This window comes from Apodemus sylvaticus, chromosome 6 (assembly GCF_947179515.1).
Source record: "Apodemus sylvaticus chromosome 6, mApoSyl1.1, whole genome shotgun sequence".
Classification (NCBI taxonomy): Eukaryota; Metazoa; Chordata; class Mammalia; order Rodentia; family Muridae; genus Apodemus; species Apodemus sylvaticus.
In genome coordinates, this window is record NC_067477.1 from 129,508,012 (window position 1) to 129,531,411 (window position 23,400).

General features: G+C 42.3%; 1 protein-coding gene across 4 annotated transcripts in view; it reads right to left on the reverse strand.

Annotated features, from left to right (window-relative positions):
* Positions 1 to 23,194, reverse strand: part of Slc8a1 (solute carrier family 8 member A1) — a 282,426-nt gene extending 259,232 nt beyond the window's left edge. For 2 of the 4 annotated variants that reach the window (XM_052186469.1, XM_052186472.1), the window contains exons 1-2: positions 21,729 to 21,983; positions 1,675 to 3,504 (exon numbers count right to left, since the gene is read on the reverse strand). In XM_052186469.1, coding sequence (XP_052042429.1) covers positions 1,675 to 3,473 — 1,799 coding nt within the window. In that variant the 5' untranslated portion in view covers positions 3,474 to 3,504; positions 21,729 to 21,983. Of the gene's footprint in view, positions 1 to 1,674; positions 3,505 to 21,728; positions 21,984 to 23,025 lie in introns of those variants that run through there. The other 2 variants (XM_052186470.1, XM_052186471.1) reach the window with 2 other exon arrangements.
* Between the last annotated feature and the right edge of the window lie 206 nt (positions 23,195 to 23,400).

The following is a 23,400-nucleotide window of genomic DNA, read 5'->3' on the forward strand; positions in this document are numbered from 1 at the left end:
TTGGATTTCATTAAAATTTTATATGGATTATGGATGCTGTCTATAGCTGAAGTCACTAGAAAATGTAGTGGAAGAAAGAGCAAGTGGAGAAATTAGATACTGTGTGCTAACTTGGAGCAGATCATAGTCAGTGCAAAGTCCTGAGAAGAAGTCTTTCTAAGAGTGTGTACAATACTAATTCGCTACTGTATTCTATTTCCATAAAATACATTTCAGTAGGTAGGAACTCGACATCATAAAACAAATACTAGTGCAAACACTCCCCACCTCCACACACTACATTAAGGTGATGAGCATAATCTCTCATTCCTTTAATTTCGATATGAAATCGGCTTCAACAACCGTTCATTTCTATTATAGAATGTCAAAGAAACCTAAGGATCATAGAAAGCCCTTTCAAGGAAACATCGTCCCTCTACCCATCCCTGACTTAATTTTTGCTTTCTTTTTGCAAATGCCATTCTTGGTGAGCATACACTTGCCATTTGAACATATCTCCTGCTAGCTCAGACTTTAACCAAGTTTACAATTTATCTTATTAAATATATTATTCATAATTACCCAAGTTACCAATGCTTCAGTCAGCACTCTTTCTCATTTTAAGGTCTTTTGATGGACTACAGATACTACCATGTCCTCTCTTCTGTCCTTCCCTTAATCCCACCCTCCCTTTCTCCCTTCCTTCTTTCTTGATCCTATCTGGTTTTTCTGTTTTGTTTTGTTTTGTTTTTGTTGTTGTTGCTGTTGCTGTTGTAGTTTACTCTGGGGGTGAGACAGGAGACCTTGCTTTCTCAATAGTAGCTCTTGATAGAAAAATCATTTCATACATGATGAGTCCATGACACAGCAAGGCATCATGAGAGGGCAAAGCATTAGTAAAGAGAGGAAAGAGTCAGCCATTTGCCACCTCTTTGTCTCTGTCCCATGCTTCTTCTGCAAGAATTCTTGGTAGAAATCTTACTTCTGTCTCTATTATATATCACTAGGGTAAAAAGGTTCACATCATCATGTAAAAGAAAAACCATATTTAGAAGTAAATATACCCATGTTGGAATCCAGTTGAGGAAGCAGGACTAGTCATATGTCATAATTCAAAATTAGCCTACATGTAGACACATTATCATAGAGTCTCATAATACACAATATCAAATAAAAGTCATAGAAACATTCAGTCAACCCTGGTAGTCAGGACATTCTCAGAGGTCTCTCATTTTCAGGCTTTTCCAAGTTATTCAACAATAGTTAGTAAGTTTGTGGTGTATTAAACATTTATTTTCAGTATTTATGAGTTATATATATATATACATATATGCACTCTTCATGATTCCAAACAGAATAAAACTTTTCAACTTATCTTTTGTAATATATTAAAATTTTTTGTAATTTTATCATAGTCTTTGATGTATATGAAGTATGTAAAAGTGAAAAACTAAAAAAAAATGATATATACAAGATCTTGTATATTGTGCATATTGAAAAGAGACGCCTATGAGAGACCTGTTATTTTGAAGATAATATTACTTAATAATTATGGTTTCTTGAATTCCATTGAAATGGAAAAGTGTAGATACTCACATGCATAAAGACATACATACACACACACATACACGCACGCACACACACACACATACATGCACACTCACATACATGCACACTCACACACAAGTAACTTACACTATTTCATCATTCTGGAATTCGAGCTCTCCACAGGTGTCCTCAAAGTCTTCCCCTCCACCTCGGGCTGTGCCTTCAACAGTTTTATAAGGGACGACAACATTTCCTCGAGCTCCAGAGGTTCTCAGCACCTTCACCTCCATGATGCCAATGCTCTCACTCACGTGAGTCATGGGTTCCTCAAATGTAAAGATGCCGGCATGGTCATCATCAAAAATGGTTATGGTGGCAGTGCTGGGTGACCCAAGACAAGCAATTGAAGATGTATGATTGGATTCTAGTATGCCATCTTCCGAAACTTCTGAAGAGACTCTGACATTGCTAAGATGCACAAGGAAGTTTTCATCTTCTTCAAAAATATCATCATCAATGATGCCAACTCTGATTTCCTTCTGGGTCTCCCCTGGTTTGAAGATCACAGTCCCTTCCGTGAATTCATAATCGGACCCAGCATTGGCTGTGCCATCTTCTGTCCTGAAGTCAACAAACACAGTGTTGGTCAAGTCACCCCCTCTGCGAATAATGGTGAGGGCCACAGTACCACAGTTCTCTAGACACTGGTATGTCCCTTGCTCAAAGAAGACCTTACTGACTGGGTCACTTTCAGCCACGTCTATGTTGACTTCATGCATGCTGACAGCCTTCCTTGCCTGGTCAGCCGCATGCCTCTTCAAAATGTTGCCAGCTCCAGTCATCAGGCGAGTAGCTTGAATCCGGTAAAATGCTCGGCTTTTTTGCTGCTGACTTAGGACTTGATAGTTGGCTAATTCTATTAATTGCTCAATTTCTTTCTCAGGATGTTTCTGCTTAAGTTCCTTCAGAATCCTTGCCATCTCACGCCTCGCTTCCTCATCATCTTGGTCCCTCTCATCAACTTCCAAAACCAAAGCACCGTCTAAGAAATTGTCAACATGAGAGTTGACCACCTTCCCATCCATTTCGATTTCCGTTTTGGAAGCTGGTCTGTCTCCTTCATGTTCAATGATCATCCCCCTCTGCTTGCCAGCCCTGTACCGCTTGTAGACATACTTGTAAAAGAGAAGCCGCCTGTCTGCTACCCAAGCAAACACAACACAGATGGGAAAGAAGAAGAAAGTGAGCAATCCTTCCCAGACCTCCACAACACCAGGAGAGCTGACAGACAAAATTATATAAAGCCAGGTATAGGCAAAGATGCTCCAAGCTGCTGTCACAAAGAACACGCGCAGATGCTTAATCTTCCTTGTCTCCCCATCAGGGACCACATAAACACAAAGTGCAATGATGACGAACATGTTAAAGGCGGCACTTCCCACAATGGTGCTGGGACCCAGGTCCCCTGCTGTGAAGTTATGGCCACACACTTCAATGACTGACAGGAGAATCTCAGGAGCGGAAGATCCCAGGGCCATCAAGGTCAGGTTCGACACAGTCTCATTCCAGATTCTCACTGTAGTCTTGGTGGTCTCTCCATTCGGTTTCTTTATCGTTATTTCTTTTTCTTGAGAGGTGATGACTTCTATAGAGGACATAAACCGGTCGGCAATAATAGAAACGCCAAGGAACATGTAGACCATGGCCACAAAATACACAGTTGCTCTAGCAATTTTATCCCCAAAAGATGGGTCTTGGGGTTCCCAAATGGGCAAAATCACCCCTTTCTTACAGTAATATGAGCCAGTACATTCAGTGGTTTCATTTCCTCCTGTTTCTGCCTCTGTATCTGCAGTTATATGGTCAACATGGGAAAAGAGGAGAGTCACCAGAGCTACCAGACGAAATCCCATTGAAACATTGGGTGGGAGACTTAATCGGAGCATGTTGTACAGTAAGACTTCCAACTGTTCCAACCTGCAGTTTAAAAAAAAAAAGAGGAAGAGGAAGAGGAATCGCATCATTAGAGTCAAAGCATCATTAATAACAGAGTCCATCAGTGACTAAAACAATCTTTTGTAATATTTACAATTCAATCTCTCTGTTTGTGGATTTTCATCTTGTGGTCCTATTCATTGAGTGAGACACACAAATGACTCCCTGAAAATGAAAAGTCCCACTCCAGCACAGTTCTATTGAGCATGTGCTGGTGCACACTAACAGCCAACAATAAACAGAAAGCAAAACTTTCGAAGCCTTAAGTAAATCCTTCCTCATTGCGCAAGTAAATTCTTTTTTCTTTTTTTACATTTGACTATTTGACTTAGTATGTTATCTTTGGAAACTATTTCATTGACAAAATCACCTTATTAAGAGTCACATCTTGAAACTCAGACTCCTAATACAAGGCATGCTGATTATCTTAAATCCTGGAGTACATCTTTATTGTGTTTTGTAAAAATAACATCCCACTGCTCCAAGGTTCCTTGGAAACAGAGAAATCTTCAAGCTCGATGGCAATAAAGCTCAAAAGTATTTGTCCTTGTGAAGGAAATTATTTCACTGAAAATGCAGTATTCTCATATTTTAGTTTTTAAATGCAAGTTTTCATTAAGGCACAGCCCTTCTCCCCAACCTCCGCTGCCACCACCCAATTTCAGCAAGTTGGGTCTCCAGAAAGATTGCCAGCTGGTCACGTGGGTCTTCAAGCACAGTTCTTCACATCTGTATACACAGCCTGCTTAGAAGTTGCAGGCAGTGTGCAACAGGAAGAAAAGATAACCAGGCCAGTGCTGAGCCTGCAGAGTCAGCCATACAACATCCTTTCTCAGTGCCAGTGTCATACTTTCCATGATCATTCCAAAACACACATTAGTTCTATAGTGGGCTCAAGAGACCAAAAGATGCAGGAGTGGCGATTCAATCTGAATTTCCTCATATAGCATAACAACTGTGGCCACAAAGTACACATAAAGTATACATATGCTGAAGAGCTAAGAACATGGTAACTGAATCACTGAGCAAAACACAGAGTAAATAGTAAAAGTGAATTTGTTGACTAAGGCACTGGCTTAGCTAAAACTCCATAGCACCTCTGCCTCCAAGACCTGGAATTTGGGGTGAATGCAGAGGAACGTCTCTCTAACAGTCATCTGGAATGCCTCTTTAGAGCATCCATGAAGCATGGAAAGGAAAGAGGTCATAGTCAGAACTCTGTATCACCTGGGGAAAGTTGAACCAAAATCAGAATTCTCGTTGCTCAGTCTGACTGGAAGACATGCCACCTTGGCCTGTGTTTTCTGCCCCATGTCTGTTGTGGATGGCTGGTAGAAAAACACTGGGCCAAGAGAATCCCTTGCCCAGCACATAACCTCAGACCACAGCCAGGAATACATTCTAGCTAATAACTGAAGAAAGATCACTTTCTTTTTTTTTAATATTTCTCCCAAAGAAGACCAAATTGTGACAGCTGACATCTAATTTAAGGAAAAGACTGATAAATAAAAAGATGTATATTCAAAGTATGCAACAGTTTCTGTCTGTCACCCGTTTAGTCATTGAAGATCTTGTGTGGATTTTGAAATCATGACAATGGAGTGACATTCAACCAGATAGCAAGAGGAATGAATTGTCCAATTCCAACTTGCAGGTGTATTTAGGCCACAACATTTATGCGTTTAATATGGATTTTGCAATCACTTCTCTTCCGTCCTGAAGATTCACCAGTGACTAAAACACAAATCTCTGTGTTCATTAACTTCTGTTCTAATGGGGAGGTAACACATAAGCATATATAAATACTGGCTATTAGAATGCACCATAGTGTAGCAGAGAAGAATCAACGCAAGGACAGAGACTGTCTGTGTATTGATGTGTGTACACAAAGGGCCTGCCTGATTTTATACTCAAGGATGAGGTAATAGTTGAGCAAAGTCCAAAGACAAGGAAGAGACCAACCAGGTAGATACCTATAAGAGGAGGATTGCAGCCAACTACACAGGGTAAAGGTTCTAATAATAGCAATACTTGGCATGGTATGTCTCCAACCACAGAGATATCAGTGTGAGGATGCAGCAAATGAGAAAGATAGGACTCTGGAATATGGAGGTATTGGCCTTGGTAGGAATGGAAATGAATCCCCTAGGATCCCGTGGCTGATCAGAGTATGGTATCACACTATCTATTCAGAGATATCTCTCATCTAGATGAGAGCGATGAGTTGATTATGACATCAGACATGGAAACAGGGAGACTATAATAAGATCTGTGTTTTAAAGGAGCTCAGTATCTGGCAGGTATACAAATTAAAGATCAGACAGCTAACGTTTAGAAAGGAGAACGCCTTTGTAGTAATCTCTTCCGGAAGATGTTCAATGCAAAAATGTGAGCCTAAAAAGATAAGGGAAAGATTAACTAGAAGAGTCAAAAGTCTGCACCTGTCTCTAAGCCTGACACATTAGGTACTGTCCCCAAAGTGCTGTCAAACTCAGCATTCCTGTCTCCAGGCTTCAGTCAGTTTAAACTTGTAGAAAGCAATGAAGGTTATTTTCAACACATTAAAATCCTTTATTGGTTTCCTCCTGCCTCTTTCCCCATCGTCAATGCCTAAACGCCTAGGGTCTGCTGAAGACCTCTTAAGGCCTGATCTCTGAGCTCCAGGATGTAGTTCTTCCTGCTTGACACAAAGGACATCACTGGCTTATCTCTGTGTGATTACAGACTGTGTTCTCTGCCCCGACTAGTCATTTTTTCCCTCTGAGCCTCAAATTTTAAAATCACAATAACAACTCACTGTCAACTTCCTGAGACTAAGACGTTCTACATATAAACACTGTTGTAGAAATCATGCTAATTTTTTATGTGTATCAGTTAATTATAATATTTACAAGAACCACTTCTGTGTTATACTGCCCTAGTATCAAGGTTTCCATGACAACCCAGACAACTAGCACCCCTCTGGAACTTTTTGATAACCTGACAGTAACTCTATGTTGGAATGTGATAAATGAGGCTAAGACAGGTTCACTCTGTATAGAAAATACAACTCTATATATGATATGACTGAGGATTAGACAGTACTTAGTAAAAATCACACACATAGTGAATTCTTAAATGAAGATTAAACCCTGGCCTGTTTCAGAAACTAATATTAGCATCTCCTTTTTGATAATAGGAGAAGCAATATTTGACAACTGTGGTATTTCTGCTTGAACTAGCCCTTCAGAAAGCCTTTTAGAGTAAGGATTGAGTTAGCATCAGTCTCCTGAAAGGTTCCCAACAGCCTGACTTTTTTTCTTATGGATTAGACAGTGGCAGGCAAGCATCAATGACAGCACAAGAGCTGGCATGTTCCTAGAGACAGCTGCCCTGCACGCCCTACCCTTTAGCAATTGCCTGGCAACCACTTCCTGTGTACACTGTCAGGGCAATCGTAGGTCCGCCAACAAAAAAACTCTGCCCTCCACCCCTGCTGTAGCCCAAATCTGACACTGTTCTTAGCCAGAAGGCTAACAGATGTGGAAAGGCAGGTGGATCTGTACAAATCCATCACTGTGATTAGTGTCAACAAAATGAGGGTCGGGGTGGGGGGCTTCTGAGGTGACCTAAAAACATCACAATGATGTTCAAAAGGGGACAGAACAATAATTTATGAAATCAGTGACTATAAAACACTGATGTAACTTACTGGCAATGATGCAGCTGGAAAGAACTCTCTGGACTTCAGTTTCTTTCTCCATTAAATAAATACCAAATCCAAATACTCATTAGGGTATGGATAGGTGTTATATACAAGGCAGTTTCTTTCTTGGCCCTTTTGTCTCCCTTCTTGCAGGGTCTTTTTCTTCATTATTTAGTTAGTTAGATTTCATCTTTCTTACATATCGTTACATATCATTCCATAAAAATAGAACACAGAGATAATCTAAGACCACAGAAAAAGCAAATATAAATCCTGTTCTCTTCCAGGATTTCTTCTATTCTTTTTCTTGAATACTAGGATAAGTATAGGCTGATTACAATGGGCTCAGATTAACTATAGCCAAAGATCACTTAGAAATATCCATTATACCATCCAATTAGTTCTTAGTACCATGTGAATAATACCTGGGTTATTTCCTAGATACAGCCTATTTTAAATTAAAACAACAGTAGGTCATACATGTTCCTGAGCTGAATGACAGTGGCAGATGATGGTAAATAGCCAACCAGGTGCTCGTAAGCCTGTCCCTGCTGTTAAAGGAGAGGTAGCAACTGTAAGGAACACACACATGCAAGATGGCTGTTCATCAAATTGCCACTCTGACAAAAAGGAGCCTTCACCACAAAGATGTCTAAGCAGAATGCTTATTCCCTTTGGAGGCTGTAGTCAGTTTTGACTGTCAAGCAGTACAGTGCGTGGCTCTGAGAAAAGAATATTCCCACCAGCCCAGCTTACCAGGTGGCCTTATCACATTCTGTTGACTGGCAGTTGGTGTTATATCAAGGAACTCCTTAACATGCTTTCCTAGGGACCCAGAATCCCCTCCCATGTCACTCTTGCTGACTGAAATCTTCAAAGCTGCTAAGTTACTGATCTCACACCCGCCCACTACACCTAGAATGCCGTGAGAGCACCCTGGTTCCCAACCTTAGTCTCTCAGACCACAGGTAGACTTCAGGAGAGGACTCACGTTCCACAGTCGCTCTGCATTAATACTAATGTAACCTCTTGACACCCACCCCTGCTCCACATATCAAACAGAACAAATGGTGTTTACTCTCTGCTGATGGATAATGGATAAACTGGAAGGTACTTGCAGGAGCCAGGATGTGGAGGCCAGATGACGGGCTCATGACCTCCTCTTTGAACTAATACAACTGGAATCAGGATCCTGTCTCGTGTCAGAAAACACCCACTTAAATTGTCTAGCAAAGGAAGCGACTGGGGTAAAGGTTGGGCAATCCAGTCCCAAAGAAGGAAGAAAGATTTAAAACAGAAGATTTAAGCAAATGAAGAAGTTGTGGAGAAGCCATGTGTCCCACCCACAAACACATCTATTTTTGCCTATGGTCTTTACTACTTTTACATGCTGAATAATTTATTCAATGATTCTACTTATTGCCGTCTTACTCCAATCAGTGCAAACTGTACAGGACCAGGAAAGGTTTTATTTATTTATTTATTTATTTTTATTTATTTTTTATTTATTCATTGCAGTGATTCATTCCCAGTTCCTAGAATCAGGATTGGTGCATAAAAGATATGCAGCACATACTTACTGGATGAATAAAATGATTCTCATAAGCTCATGTGCTGACTCATCAAATCTCTGGTGCTGTATCAGAAGCTGGCAACTGGGTCTGGGCACCTGCACTTAAAAATATTCACTATGCAAAATGGATGTGCCCTCCATAAGCAGAGGTCAGCATCAGGAAGAAAAAGCCAGTAGTGGTGTCAGCCAGAAGAGAGGAAATTAGTTATCCAGGCTCATGGCAAAGAATCTCGAGCTGGAAAGGCTGGCTTCTAGCTTGGACAAAGGGTCTTCTGCCACAGTCTGGGGTTCCAGGGTGGTCTCAGGATTTCCTAGCCCAGGTCTGGTTTGCTGTTGGATGCATTGAACACTGTAAGCCTACTTAAGGAAGAATCTATTCCCTTTCCTTTCAATTGAAACCAAAGACATCCAATCAAATCTCTTCCCACCCTGCCATGCTACAGGCCTTAGAGGAGGGAAGAAATTTTAAATTTAAATATGTTAACTCTGCATGCCAACATGAACATGTGAGAAAGAAGAAAGTGGAAAAGAAAGGAGACAGAGAGGGAGTCAGAGAAAAGACACTGATTATCTAGATGGAGCCCTAGTCAGTGAGGGTTACTACACCTGAGCCGTGTAGCAGGTGTTATGACTACACTTATGGAAATTATGACAACAAAGGCTGAAATGTCCGACTAAGCATGACTCCCCCTACACACACACACACACACACACACACACACACACACACAGCACCACTTTCTTTTTGTCCATCTCCCTGAGCTTTCTGTCAGTAGAGAGGTTTGTGATATTCTTATTTTACAAATTAGAAAAGTATAATGCATAGGTTAGAATAGTTCATGGAGAAAGGTCATTTGACCTTAAATGATGTGATGAGGATTTTTTTTAACATGAGCTCTTGGCATCAGCTCATAGTGGGTCTTGTTCACTTCTACAACAGGTTAACAATACAACTGTACAAAGGCAAACAGCTCCGAGTTTAGATACTTAGTGTTGAATAAGCTCTTGACCAGCCTTTCTTTCCATATGACTACATGTGTGTAGGTTGCTTTATCTCTAAGCTTTCCAGGTTTTTACTCCTCTCTCCTTCCTCACCATCATCTAAGGTAGAATTTTGTAATTTGGGGCGTGGTCATCAGCTGAAGTCTAAAGGCCAAGATCTTTCCAAAGTCATGTGACACACTTAAGGATTTAGGCAGCAAAACTGGCAGAGAAGAAATGGGTGGCTGGTAGGCGGAAACTGGGACAGAAATTTGTCACAAGTCAAAACTACATTATTAATAAACCAAAACTTATTCAAGGATATCAGTGAAGCTCACAAATTCATTATCTTACAGTTAAGTCTTATTTTAAAAACTTAAACTGGTCAATAATAAAACAAAACAAAGCAAAAATAATTATCTCTAAACCCTACACGAGCAACATATCGTTCATGGCTTCACTGACCAAGCTTCTCTGAATCACTCGCAAGTGCCAAACACTTAAACACCATGGGGCAACGATATCTCTCCAATGTAGTTACACTTGCTAAGGTATTAATGAAGTCAAGGTATGAACCTCCTTTCTAGGAGGCAAACCTCTTCCATTGCTAGAAGATTTCAGAAGAGGAGGGACTCACTGAGCATTTCAACAGTGTAACTGACACTCAAGTAGACAACCTCGAAGTTCCCAGATTCATGCACTAAGTCCATGACTCTAGAAACCTCAGACCATCACACCCCTGGTCCTATATCAGGGGATTTTTTTCTTTTTTCTTTTTAATTTTTTTCTATATTCTTTGTTTACATTCCAAATGATTTCCCCTTTCTCGGTTCCCCCCTCCCCATAAGTCCCATAAGCCCTCTTCCCTCTGCCCATTCCCCAATCACCCCCTCCCACTTCTCTGTCCTGGTAATCCCCTACAATGCTGCATCAAACCTTCCCAGGACAAAGGCCCTCTCCTTCCCTCTTCTTGGAAATGGTTTGATATGTGAATTGTGTCTTGAGTATTCAGAGCTTCTGGGCTGAGGACACTGTCAATTGGACAAAACAGCAACCAACAAATTGGGAAAAGATCACCAACCCTACATCCGACAGAGGGCTAATATCAGGGGATTTTAAGAGTAAGGGAGCCAAGTGCTTGGAAACCTAACCTTTGTATTCTTAGATTCTTCCAAGGCCCTTCTGGTTGACAATACTAACTGCTTCAATGAAAATTTTCTTATCTTCCATATTAAGAAGAAATAACAGCCTTTCTTTGATAATTGATTTTATATGCTGCAAAATAAAGAATGAGGTCTTATGTGTGTTCCTATATATAAGTCATTTCAAAAAGATTTTTTAGCAAAAATATGTGCCATCCTAGACTGGAGACATTTAACCTTGAGAAATGTGGGGTGACTGTCAGACAAGAATAAAGACCAGATCTGGATCCCCAGAATCCACTTAATACCCCTCTAAGCATAGCAGCCTGCTTTAATTCATGTGCTGTGGAAACAGGTATATGGGATTGCCCAAGACAAGCTGGATGGTTAGTCTAGCCCACTGGTGAGCTCTGAGTTATACTAAGAGACTCTTCTTTAGAGAAATTGAGAAAGACACCTAATGTCAACCTCAGACCTCTAAACTCATTATAGAATTCTGAAGAAAAGAAAAGTCCATAAAGGAAAGAATCTAAAGGAGAAGACCTCTCTCTAGTACATGGAAGGTGAAAAATCTGAAAGGAACACAGAGTTGGAATAATGGTAGGAATGCAGGTCTCTTCAACGTCATTTCACTCGAAAATTATCCAGAGACAAAAGAATACAGGTACCTGGGCCATATCTTCAGACACACAGTGGATAGAATTGCAGTGTTCCTGCCTACACAGGCAGTTAAGAATGTGCAGTATGGGCATTATTCCCTGCAAAGACCCAGAATAAAGGCCAGATAAGAAGAGTAGGAAAAACTGAGCAAAATGCAGAGAGGACTCTGGGGCAGGTGCATGTGCAGCAATCATATACTCAGGAGAACACTTAATTAAGGAAGTGGAACTAACTTAGTGCCGGAGCATTGGAGGGCAGTCATGTGCTTTGTATTACAAAACTGGTGTGGGAAAAATGTATCACATGGCTTTGCCTCTTATGGACTGAGATGGGACCACTATGGGATTAAAATAGGGAGGACCTTCATGACTATGTTGGCAAGGAGGGGGAAGATGAGAGGCTGAGGGGAAATGGAGTGAAAAAAACACTCATAGGGGTTCGTCAAAGGGGGAGATGAAGAAACTGAGTCACTACAAAGCACCAAATTCATAATCTTGCTGCACATTAGTTCTGCAGGAAAAGGCTGGGGTTGCTAGATGCTACAGCAGTACCTGACCAGATTCAGGGAAAATGGAGGTTCCAGATACAAACCCTAAAAAAACAGAAGTTGAAATATGCATAACCATAAATGATCAGATATGATCAAATGATCAAATATGCATGTTCAGATTTGAGTGTGGAAAAAACTATACTCCTTAAAATATAGGCTTTTCATAGGTGTTACCTATTTACCGGCCTCTTAAACTCCAGAGCTTACCTTTGAGCTGTATAGTAGCTCCTATAGCTATATATTGCTATACATTGCTTTCTAGTGTGCCTCTTGGAGCTGGGAGGATTAGCTTTATAATTCAAATTCAGGATAGATGATACCAGAACATCTCAAATAATTTGTTTTGTCAGTGTATATTTTTATAAAGAAAATGCTGGTAAAATCAATTAAGCCCAGTGAATTTAATGAGCTGATGCCCCTGCTTCATCTTCAAGTAAAAACTTTCTTAGGAGATAGACATCATCACTGAAAATAAGTCTTCTTCCTGTTTGGTATCAAAACTCAATCCATGGACAAATTCTCCTGAGAATAGCAGAAGTGGGAAACAAAAGAAATTATATATATATATATATATATATATATATATATATATATATATGATAGATAATCAAATGCATAAATACTTTCTTTATGTGAATCTTCTATTAATATTATATGTTACAGTTTAGGAAAGTTCCTGAAAGAATGCTTAATAGTGTGCCCCTAAAACGATGCACAAATCTACACAGAAGCAATAAAATTTCAGAAGGGAAGTCAGCTTGAAGAGGAACTTGTCAGCTCTTATTATTCAACAAAATAAATGGAGTGTTGGTGGCCTGTGGGAAAACACAAAAGTTCTACACAAGTCCTCGAGCAGTGAAACACACGTGCTCCCTGTGACATAGGACGTGCAGCATGTGTGACCTTCAATCCAGTCTTGCTTATCTTGGGAAAATTGTTTAAATGCCAGTTGAAGGGTTACAGGGTTTTGTTAGGAAAGCTGTTGAAGCTACTTTATTATTGCCTTTTTCTGACAAGCAAGGATCTATCACAAAGTTAATCCTGAGAGAAGATACTGAAAAAATTAGGAGAAAAATTAACCGAGGAGAAATTAAAACCAAGCCACCAACCAACCAAGCAACAAACAAACAAACAGAGCTAGCCATTTAGTCATTTGATTCAAGATAATTTTGTTGCTTCTCAAGTCTTTGCTTGAACAAGAATCATTTTATCAATATTAATGAGTAGCACATCACTCAATTATCCATTCATTATCCATCCATCCACCCATTCATCCATTCACCCATCTACCCATCCATCCACTCATCTATACATCCATTCATCCATCTACCCATCCAGCAAATACTGAATGTCTATAAGGTGTCTGGTAATATGTAATTCGCTGGGGCTAAAACCACACACACACACACACACACACACACACACAAAGACAAATACAATCTCTCTCCTTTTGGAATGTATGCCCTCACTAAAAGTCAGTAAACAGATATTACTCTAAGTTATTATCCCAAATTGTAATCATTAGCTTGGCAAATTTTCTTCAAGAAAATCGCAATCATATAAAACATAAAAACATGGGGACTGCTCTGTAGGGTTTTAGTAAAGGCACCATGAGGAAATGACATTTGAGTTATTTAGAAATTTAGAAAACTACATGAAATCAGGCAAACCAGTTGCTTAAGTGCAAGGCTGACCCCTTGGCATTACCCTTCTGGATAATGAGATTACTCATAGACCTACCTTCATATGGGAGGTTTTAGATCATATTAGAAAATGCTGGAAATGGCTTCTCTTGTTTATTTGAGATTTTTCCCTCTTGGAGTCAGAGCTATGCAGCTGCCTTTATTGCTTCCTAACACATAGTTTTGGGGAGTAAGGTGGACAAAGGGCTCATTGGTCTAGAGACTACAAAAAATGTATACCAGATTCATCCCCACTGATGACCTTTGGACAAGCCCCTTCTGCTTCCTCTTTCCTACTCAACTGTAGAAATGAGGAATTCTGCTAACAATCTGGATTTAGGATACTCAAATCCCACATTTTGGTACTCAATGCCATTCACAATACAGCACTTGTCCACTTCGCTGGGTCTACTGTCTCCAACAGTGAGCTTAGCTACCAAATGAAAAAAAAAAAAAACATAAATAAGACTTATATTTTCCTTTCTCAACTTTTTATACCTAACTTCTGTGATCCATCCTCAAAACCAAATTTTTCTCTGTAAAATTTTCTTTACTATTACTATCGCCCTCCCCCACCCCCATCCCGGGGAAGCTTCTGAAAGTCATGACGCTTTGCTCTCCACTTCTCAGTAAGGAACACCAGGTTGATTATGCAAAGCCACGTGTCAAGAAAGTGACAGACTAGATTCTAAAACCTGGTCTGCGCATTCCTAGGCCACCTCTCTTGACTCTGTGCCAGCTGGTAAGGTGTCCTGGGCTCACTAACGTTGCATTTGTATGCCCTCATGTTCTATTCTGTATGTCAGGAATCGGCAATCCATGGCCAATGGCCCAACCCTGCCTGCCACCTGGCCTTGTAAAGCCTATGAAGTTAAATTGCTTTCCCAGTTTTAGATGATTGAAAGCTGGAATAGGGGAATATTTCACACGTCAATGGAAACTTGTGAGATATTCAGAGTCAGTGTTTATAAATAACTTCTTAAGAAAATCAGCTTTCTTTATGTGTGTATTGTCTACTTTGGCTTTCTTGTTGCAAGAATAGAGTTGAATGTCTGCGACAGACCACAAAGCCAAAAGTATTTTTATTTTTTCTCACTATTTAAAATAGTAATTATATATGTATGCATATATGTGCATCATATATATATGTATATATGTACATATATTGATTTTGAGGTCTATGAAATTGTGTGTATATTTACATTCCATCTTCCCATGACAAGACTCTATATTATTTAGCATATGCATTTAAAGTTAAAATTGGGACAAAGACTCTCTTAAGCTATGAATAAGTCTTTCTAAAATACTTGCATTATAGAAACTGTAGCATTAAAATATTATTGCCCCATAAAAGCCATAGACTTATTATTATCATTATTGATAGTATTATAATTATTATCCCTCCAAAAATAGGTGATGAAAGTTAGCTGAGAGAAATGTTGAATTCAAACAAATAGTATAATTATAAGGGGATATATCTGCTGGCCTCAGAGCCCTGAAGACTTAGAAGACGGGTGCCTTCAGTTTAACAGTCAACATTGCCATACAAAAAACAATGATTCAATACTCTTTCCTCCCTGGGGAATACTGCCCCACTTGGGAAGGTCTTCTCTCATGGCCAAAGGGGAAGCAAAGCAGACTTGACTTGGATGGAATGACCTCTGGGTATCACTTTCTCCCCTTTTAATCTCAGAGCCATTTGATATTAGGTATTCTTGATTTTGTTATTTGTTTATATATATATATATATATATATATAGATGATAGATAGATAGATAGATAGATAGATAGAGATCACTTGCTATCTATGGTCTGGATGAGAATATTGATTTAAAAAAAAACAAAACAAAAATTACTCATGTTCTGGGAAGAACGGTAGAAAAGATTCATGGGGATAAAATTCTTGGATTTGCCCAACACACAAAGACTTCAGTTCTGAGGTAGTCATTTCTGCTTTATGGGAAAGACACTTTAAAAGGGAGGTGAGGACGAGGTTCCTTCTGAAATGTAGCATCTTTTCAAACTCCCTGGTGCCACCTATAGTGAAGGCTACAAAGCAAGTGTCACTTTGGGAGCAGAATAAGCAGCCCAATGACCTGTTACTAGGCCTGGATACTCTATACTGAGGAATGCACACACTAGAGAGAGGCCCTATATCCTGTGTGTTAATGAGGAGTGCAGAAGAGAATGCACCAGAGCCATCAGTGGTAAATAAACAAAACCGGCTAGAGTGTACCAAGGAATGATCAGTGTAGCATCACACCTAAAATCTCAGAAATCTGGAGGCACAGGTAGGAGACTTCAAAGCCCACTTTGGCTCCATAGTGAGAATCTATTTCTAAAACCAAGTAAAAAGTAAACCAAGAAGAGCATTGACTGGTGGCCTATCCTTTCTCCTTGCCTCTGGCCATTGCAGCCTCCATCTTTCAAGTCTATGCTGTGACTCCACAATGAATATTACCTTCCAGTGCAAAATGCATTTGAAAAATGCCATTTTCAAGATCCTTACTCTATAGTGTATGCACATGGTCCTGACTGGGTGCAGGGCAGGTCAAGAGCTGTGGAGACACTCATGATATTGTCCTATGGTTGTCCTTCTGATAAAATTCTTAGAACATGTTTCACTTGGTCAACATGACTTGGCTTATTGGTTTTCTAAACCCCTTGACCTCTTGGTGATGACCCAAAATCCCTTTTCCTCTCCTTGAAGAGGTCACAGGCCAAGCTTCTCACTCCTCTGCAGTTCTGATCCTATCTTAACCAGCCATGCCATTCCATCTATGAGTGTTCTAGGTCATGACAGGAAGGACTGAATCCAGAGCATGGCTTTTGTAGTCTTTTATTTACCCACAGCTAAGTCACCATTCAACTGCACCATAGTCTTCATCTTCAAATGCGTTTTGTTTGTTTTGTTTTTGCTTCTTTGCTGGACAGTTAGAAGCATCAAACATATATACCAGCTTGTCTAGATAAGGACATGACAAGTGCCCACCAAATGTGAAATGACTTGCCTTTCCATGTGTCTTTTACACAACCCGAGTGCTCGGTAGATACCATGGTTGGATTAGTGTAAGGAGGTGAATCACTGGTTGCCTTGCTGTTTTGATCTCACATTAGATTCCACAAAGCCATCATTTGTGACTTGGCTTGCAATGGCATGACATCTACAGAGTGATTATTCCATCTTTTAAGATGGCCTCTGATACAGATGTTAATTTTTCAAGATCTCTTGAATGGGTAGGGGACAGTTTATCTGAATTGGCCTCAAACTAGTGTTGTCTAGGTGATTGGTAGAAATGTTATGATATAGCACCTTCAGGATTTTGAGACTGTCAATCTGCTCTGGAGAAAATGCTTTGCCCATTTCTTGGAAGACTTACAAAGGCTAATTTTTCAAGAAAAGAACCAAAGGTTGCTTCAGAGTAAAACCTATGTATAGGAATCCATGTTTCTCTGCTTCTGGTTACTCTCCAGTTACTCTTATTCAAAAGCTCTGCTCCCAGGCCCTTGGTTCCCTGTCCTCCCCCATCAGCACAGTCTTAAGAGGGCATTCACTGGGCAGAAACTCAGTTATAACGCTTCCACTTCCTCTTTGTCTTGTTGTATTCCAGGTCCTTGGGACTTTCTGCAAGGCAATTACATAAAGCATTTCAGGCTCACACATGACGACATATACTAATGGCTTGTGTAGATTCACACCTAGTACTTCTTTGCTGGGCTATTAATATCTCTGTATTTTGTTAGGGATTTGGTCAGAAATCCTTTACTCAAATGAATGATTTTCATGTTAATGGTTTCAGATTCTATGTTGGTCAGTAGATAAGGGCTTCGAACCCATGAATGCTTTACCAGACTCCAAGAACTTATTATAAGTGATGCACTAACCCTCAGTCACAGAAATTGTTTCCTTGCTTCACTTTTCAGACAGTATGTTCCTTTCCTTCTTTGAAAACTGAGCAGGAAGTAAGGATGTGTGTAATTTGCAGGAAGTAAGGATGTGTGTAATTTGCAGGATGTAAGGATGGGTGTAATTTGAACCTTCTTCTGCCTGTTACATTCTGGACATGAAGGACCAAGGACTAAAAGACCAAAGGGCAGGTGTAAATATGAGTGCAAAGCAATCGATTCCAAACAGAGTCATCAGGGAAGAGAGCAGTGAGCTCTCTGGAATCAAGGCAGTTTCTACTCATATTCTAAACTCCATCCATGAAAACGTAGCAGTCAGAACTTACCGTAGAAGTCTCCATGTTAGAAAGTGGGCTGTCACAACTACTCCATGGTTACTTTAAAGTTTCAACACAATGCACGTGGACACATGAGAGACTAGAGGCCACAGGAAAGAGAGAGGAAGAATAGCGAAGAGGAAAGAGAGGGAGGGGAGACAGAGAGGGAGGGAGAGAGAGAATGGAAAATAGTCCTACTGCATTTAATGAGGCCCCAGGGGACTAGTCCTGAGTTTAAATCAAATTCCCAAAGGCAAAAGCTGAAAGTTCACATTTCCAGAGTCTGGTCTATCCCAATGGGCCGGAAAACACCTGACGTCTACTTCCCCTACATCTAAGAGACATCTCCCAGGAGTCAGAACCATTTTGTTCAAAGGGAAAAGTGGGAACAGGTAGTGTTGTAAGCCACTGGCCTGGTTAGCCTTAGTCACCACTGAGAATTAGAGCTGGAGAGGCAGTTAAAGGAGCCATGAGGATCCAAGGCCTCACTAGAGTCTAGAGAAAGTCGGGGAACATACTTGCCACAAGAGGGAGCAGTAGAATTTGGTCAGATAGGAGGATCCTGGATAAATGTTCTTACTGTGGAAAGAGGGTAGGTATCTCACGAGTTTGAAGTAGACATTGGATCATGAGGTGTGGATGGTTATGAATGATATTAAAACACAAGACATATCCATAAGTGGCAGAGAGTAGCACTTGGACCACTAAGTTTTTAACAAAAACAACAACTGAAAGAAACACATACAACAGCTCAAAAATATGAAACCTGTAAGTAACCCCATGTAACATCCTCTTCTCTAAACATGCCTTACGCTATATTTATCTTCCATTCCAGTTTGGTCCTTGTGATACCTAAACCTGCTTCTTGCCTGTAGACCATTCTCCCTCCACCTTGAGCATCCGGGAGGAAAGACGGGCCTCACTGAATGGCAACCTGAAAACAACACACTTAAGTCCAAAACTACGACACTCACAGTCATAGGCAGACTACTTTCTTTATGCTGCCGTGTCTTTTAAAATATTTTTTCTATCCATTCTCTTTTTAAAAGGAGGAATGCAATTTATAGAAGCTCCAGGGCTTTTATCATTTATTCAGTCCAAGACACAGATTAAGCACTAAGAGGGAAGGAACCATGCGTTTACTTTGCAAGATAAATAAAAGACTATTTTTGTCGATTAAAAAACATGTTAAATATAGCGCACTAGCAAATGCCGACGCTCCTTTCGATGTATTTTACTGTTTCAAAACACAGTGAGCTTGAAAGAGCAGCTATGGTAGTTCCTACACATTAGTCTTCAGGGTACCCCTCACCTTCCATCCCTATTTTTATTTAGAGTTACAGCACTCACAGTACTATGCTCTTTCCTTCCCAGTCACAGGCAACAGAATTTCCAGCTGTCTCTTAATCTAAATCCAAATTGATACTATGGAAACTCTTACACAGCAACAGTAAGGTCTACAGACAGATAAGGGAACATGAGGGTTCCCACCTATATCTTTAATTCACTCTCTCTTTCCAACCCTGGCAAGGAGTTTTCAAGACAAGGGTAGTGAAGGCTGATCACCCCCGGAACACTTTCCATCCTTTGCTGCCTCTGGTCAGTTTGGCAGTGAAGGATGGTTTATCTCTGGTCACCTTTTTTTTTTTTTTCATTTTCCTCTCATTTTTCTAGAAACTGAGTTCATTTTTAATAAAACGCAACAGCCATTTTAAAAGGGGGAGGGGGAAATCAGGCCTCTCTTTATGGGGGGGGGGATCTTATTTAAAGTGCCCAGAAATCCAAAAAGAACACTTTATTAAAACAGGCAGAATTTGTAAAATGAACGTGGTTTAAGAAATCCCATCTCACTGAAAGCAGTGGGTTCTTCCCTGCCAGCTCCTTCACAAAACCCTAAAGATGGAGCAGGCTCCTTCCTTCCTTCTGCCTTCACACTCGGCTAAGCTCAGCAAATTAAGCAAGTTTAGCAAACCCAGAGAGCAAAATCCCAGTAACACAGGATTTGAAAGAGGAACCTAAAGGCAGCCCTCCTCCTTCCGGATGGCTTTCTGTTCTTATAACAAGTGAATGAAGAATCCAGATTCATCCCACCTGCCACCCTATGTTTTTTTTTCTGCAGAAGAGCTCTAAGAGAGGAGATGAGTGTGGTGTGTGTACTTGTGTGTGTGTGTGTGTGTGTGTGTGTCATACATTCAGAATTTCCTCCAGGTTGTCCCCACGACACACTCCCCCATACTCCCTCTGAGGAATCTTCACCCAGCAGCTCCTGAGTTGTAGATGTTCAGCTGCTCTTCCCTGTACTCAGACACTCCTTTGAAGCAGATCTGATCAGAAATCTCCACCTCCTCAGCTGTGGGCTCCATGACCAGGATGCCTGAAGTGTCTTTAGCTCATCTGTCATTCTTTTTTTGTAAAAAAGCTTCTTCCACTACACCTCCCACTGATATCCTTTTTTCCTCCTTTTAGTCTTTACACCTCCAGCAGGACAAAGTTTGTGTTGTTAATGTTCACAACCACTAGTGGCTGACTAGCAGAGAGCCAGAGAGCGCCTTTCAGGGAGCCAGGCTGAGGAGGGTTAAAACCATACCTAGCACAGAAAGCACGACTTTCTGCCCAGGACCACAGACGACATGCGTATGCTCTCCCAAAAATGCTTTGTTAAATTGGATCACTGCTGCTCTTGACTCAAGCGCTGCCACTTTATCTGGGGAGGGAGGGAGGAAATGCTAGCAAGTCATTCATCAGACAGAATCTATGGGTCGACAGGGGAGGGCTAGTGCGTGTGTGTGTGTGTGTGTGTGTGTGTGTGTGTCGCGGGGGGATGGGGGGCGGGCGGAATGCAAACACGCACATATGTTGTATTTTTAAGGCATCTCCAGGACAGATTTGGTTTCTCTGCCTGTCCTGCTGTAAGACCTCCCTCTTCCTCGAGAAGGAGGAGCCAAGAAGGAGATACTTGAATCTCAGAATACAAGCCATTTCCCCAAGAGCCAGCATAGCCTCTGTGTCAAATAATGCGACTGTGAAGTTCCCTTTGAATTTCTGGGTAGAGACGCCTGTGTATGCAGAATCCACAACACACACGAAGGCTGGTGCCCAGGCTCTGGGATCCTACAGCCCACTCCCCACCTCATTTCTCCCTCCTCTTCCTCCGCTACGCAGCCACACCTCCCTTCGCTCTGCAGTCCTCCCCTAGTAGCACCCAGCGCCCGCCAGAAGAGGTGGCTCATAAGTGGAGCCCTGGGGAAGACCCCAGGGATCACCGAGAAGAAGGGTGACCCACCGTGAAAGGAGCCCAATGGATGGAGGTGCCTGGCTTCCCAGCAGCGCTGCTTGTTTTCCGGGTGGACTTAGCTCTTAGCGCCCTGAATCCTCGCAGCCCAGCCAGCACTGTCCAGGGTGCAGCATCCCCCCTCCCCCCCCCCCCCCCAGCAACCCTTTCTTCCTCTGGCAATCTGCACTGGCAGGCGGGGACCCTCACGCCCAGAACCACCAACAGCTTGAGCAATTTCACTCTCAGAGAAGCATGGACACACTGAAAATGTGCAAGCGCGCACACGCTCACACACACACACACACACACACACACACACACACACACACACACACTCCAGAACCAGCCCTTTGATTTAAACCAAGGGAGTCGCTGCGAAGAGAGCAGTTCCTGTCTACCCGATGTCTGTCTCTGCCTGCCGGGGACCGGCTCCTACCTGGGCTGAGCCTTGTGGATGGATCCCTTTCCCCGATCCTGCACCGCCCGGAGATCGGGCGCGCTCACTCCCTTCTGAGACAGCTCTTGCTCAAGAAGAGGTCGCTCCCATCCTCTGCTGGAAGCACAAAGCCGGCGGTGGCGGCCCAACTCCCGAGCAGCGCCCGGCGCGAGCAGCGGCGGCGGCGGCGGCGGCGGCGGCGGCAGCAGGCAGCGGTGCGCGCGGGCGGGAGGCGGCGAGGCCGGCGGGCTGGGAGGGCCGGGGCCGGGCGGCGCGCGCGCTGCGCTCCCTCCCTCGCTCTCTCCCCCTCCCTCCCGCGCACCCCGCCCGCAGCCTCGCACTGGCTCGCACAAGCCGGGCCCGCCGCCTCCTTCTGTCTCCCGCCTCCCGGGACCCCCGTGCTAACCCAGAGTGATTTGCCGGAGCAAGAGCTAGGCAGGCAGTGGTGGCAACCACCGGGGTCTCCTCTGCTCCTCCAGTGGCCGGATTTCCTTGGCTGTGGGGCCCCCCGCAGTGCGTACAAACCACTCCAGCCAGCGTTCTCTCCTGCACCCCAACAGGCGCGGACCCGTGCTGCTGCAACTTTTCTTTTGAACCTCGCTAGACTGATTCTTAGACAACCCCCCACCCCAAACACACACCCCAACTCGCCTACTCCTTCCTTACCTCGGAATTTGCTACTCCAGATACATCTTTCTTCCTCCACATTCTAGTCCTCTGCTAATGCATGCTTTATACAGCAAAGGGAAACTGGGCATGTATCGCTGATTTTTTTTTATTTTTTAAATCCTTACTCTGTGTTTCACCTTCATATCTAGAGAAGAAGAAACAACACATCCTAGCTACTAGACGCTGCGGATCACATCCAGACTAGGGCAGGGGTTTCCCCAGCGGAGATCTCTGAAAGATTCCAGGTGTTGCTATTTCCCTCACACCTTGCCTCTTACAAGGGAATAAAGACCTAGAGGCCCTTTAGTGTGAATGGTGTGCGGCTTTTAAACTACAGACAGGAAGGAAAAAAAAAACAAACAGAAAAACAAAACCAACTGAGCATTAAGACTGAGTCAGGAGAGACCTAATGCAGCAATCGACGAACCATTCATTGTCCTTTCCAAGAGAAGCCCTACCATTGCCAATATATCACTTCCCCATAATTAATAAAGGAGCATTGCAGCAGGCGCTCGCTCCCAAGACAGCTCATTCATCCTTACAAATCCTTAATGACTTGGCAGGATAAAAGGCGAGACCCACTGTGGTCCCTCAGTGGTTCCCAAACCTGGCTGCGTATCAGACACACCTGGGAATGCAGACTCCGATACTGTAGAGGCTGTAGACAGAAGCAGCTGCAGATCCACTCGCAGTAGTCCTAAAGCAGAGCTGCAAGTTCCAAGCTTTTAAAGGACTGCTTGCTAAGAGCCCTTGAGTAAGATGCGGGGGACAGCTATATGGTGGAGACAGAAGAGACAACTGCAACTCAGGGCCTTGGAGGCTCAAGTCCTTCAGTAAAGTTCACCCCTCAGATTTACAGCACAGGTCTGACTGTCAGGACTTAAGGAAGGAGAGATTATGGCCCTGGAAACCAGCCTGACTGTTCAGCAAAGAAGTCGGGTGGGAGAATCAGCCCTTGTCTGGACCCTGGTCAAGGACTCTTAGGCCACGACTGTTCCGAAGA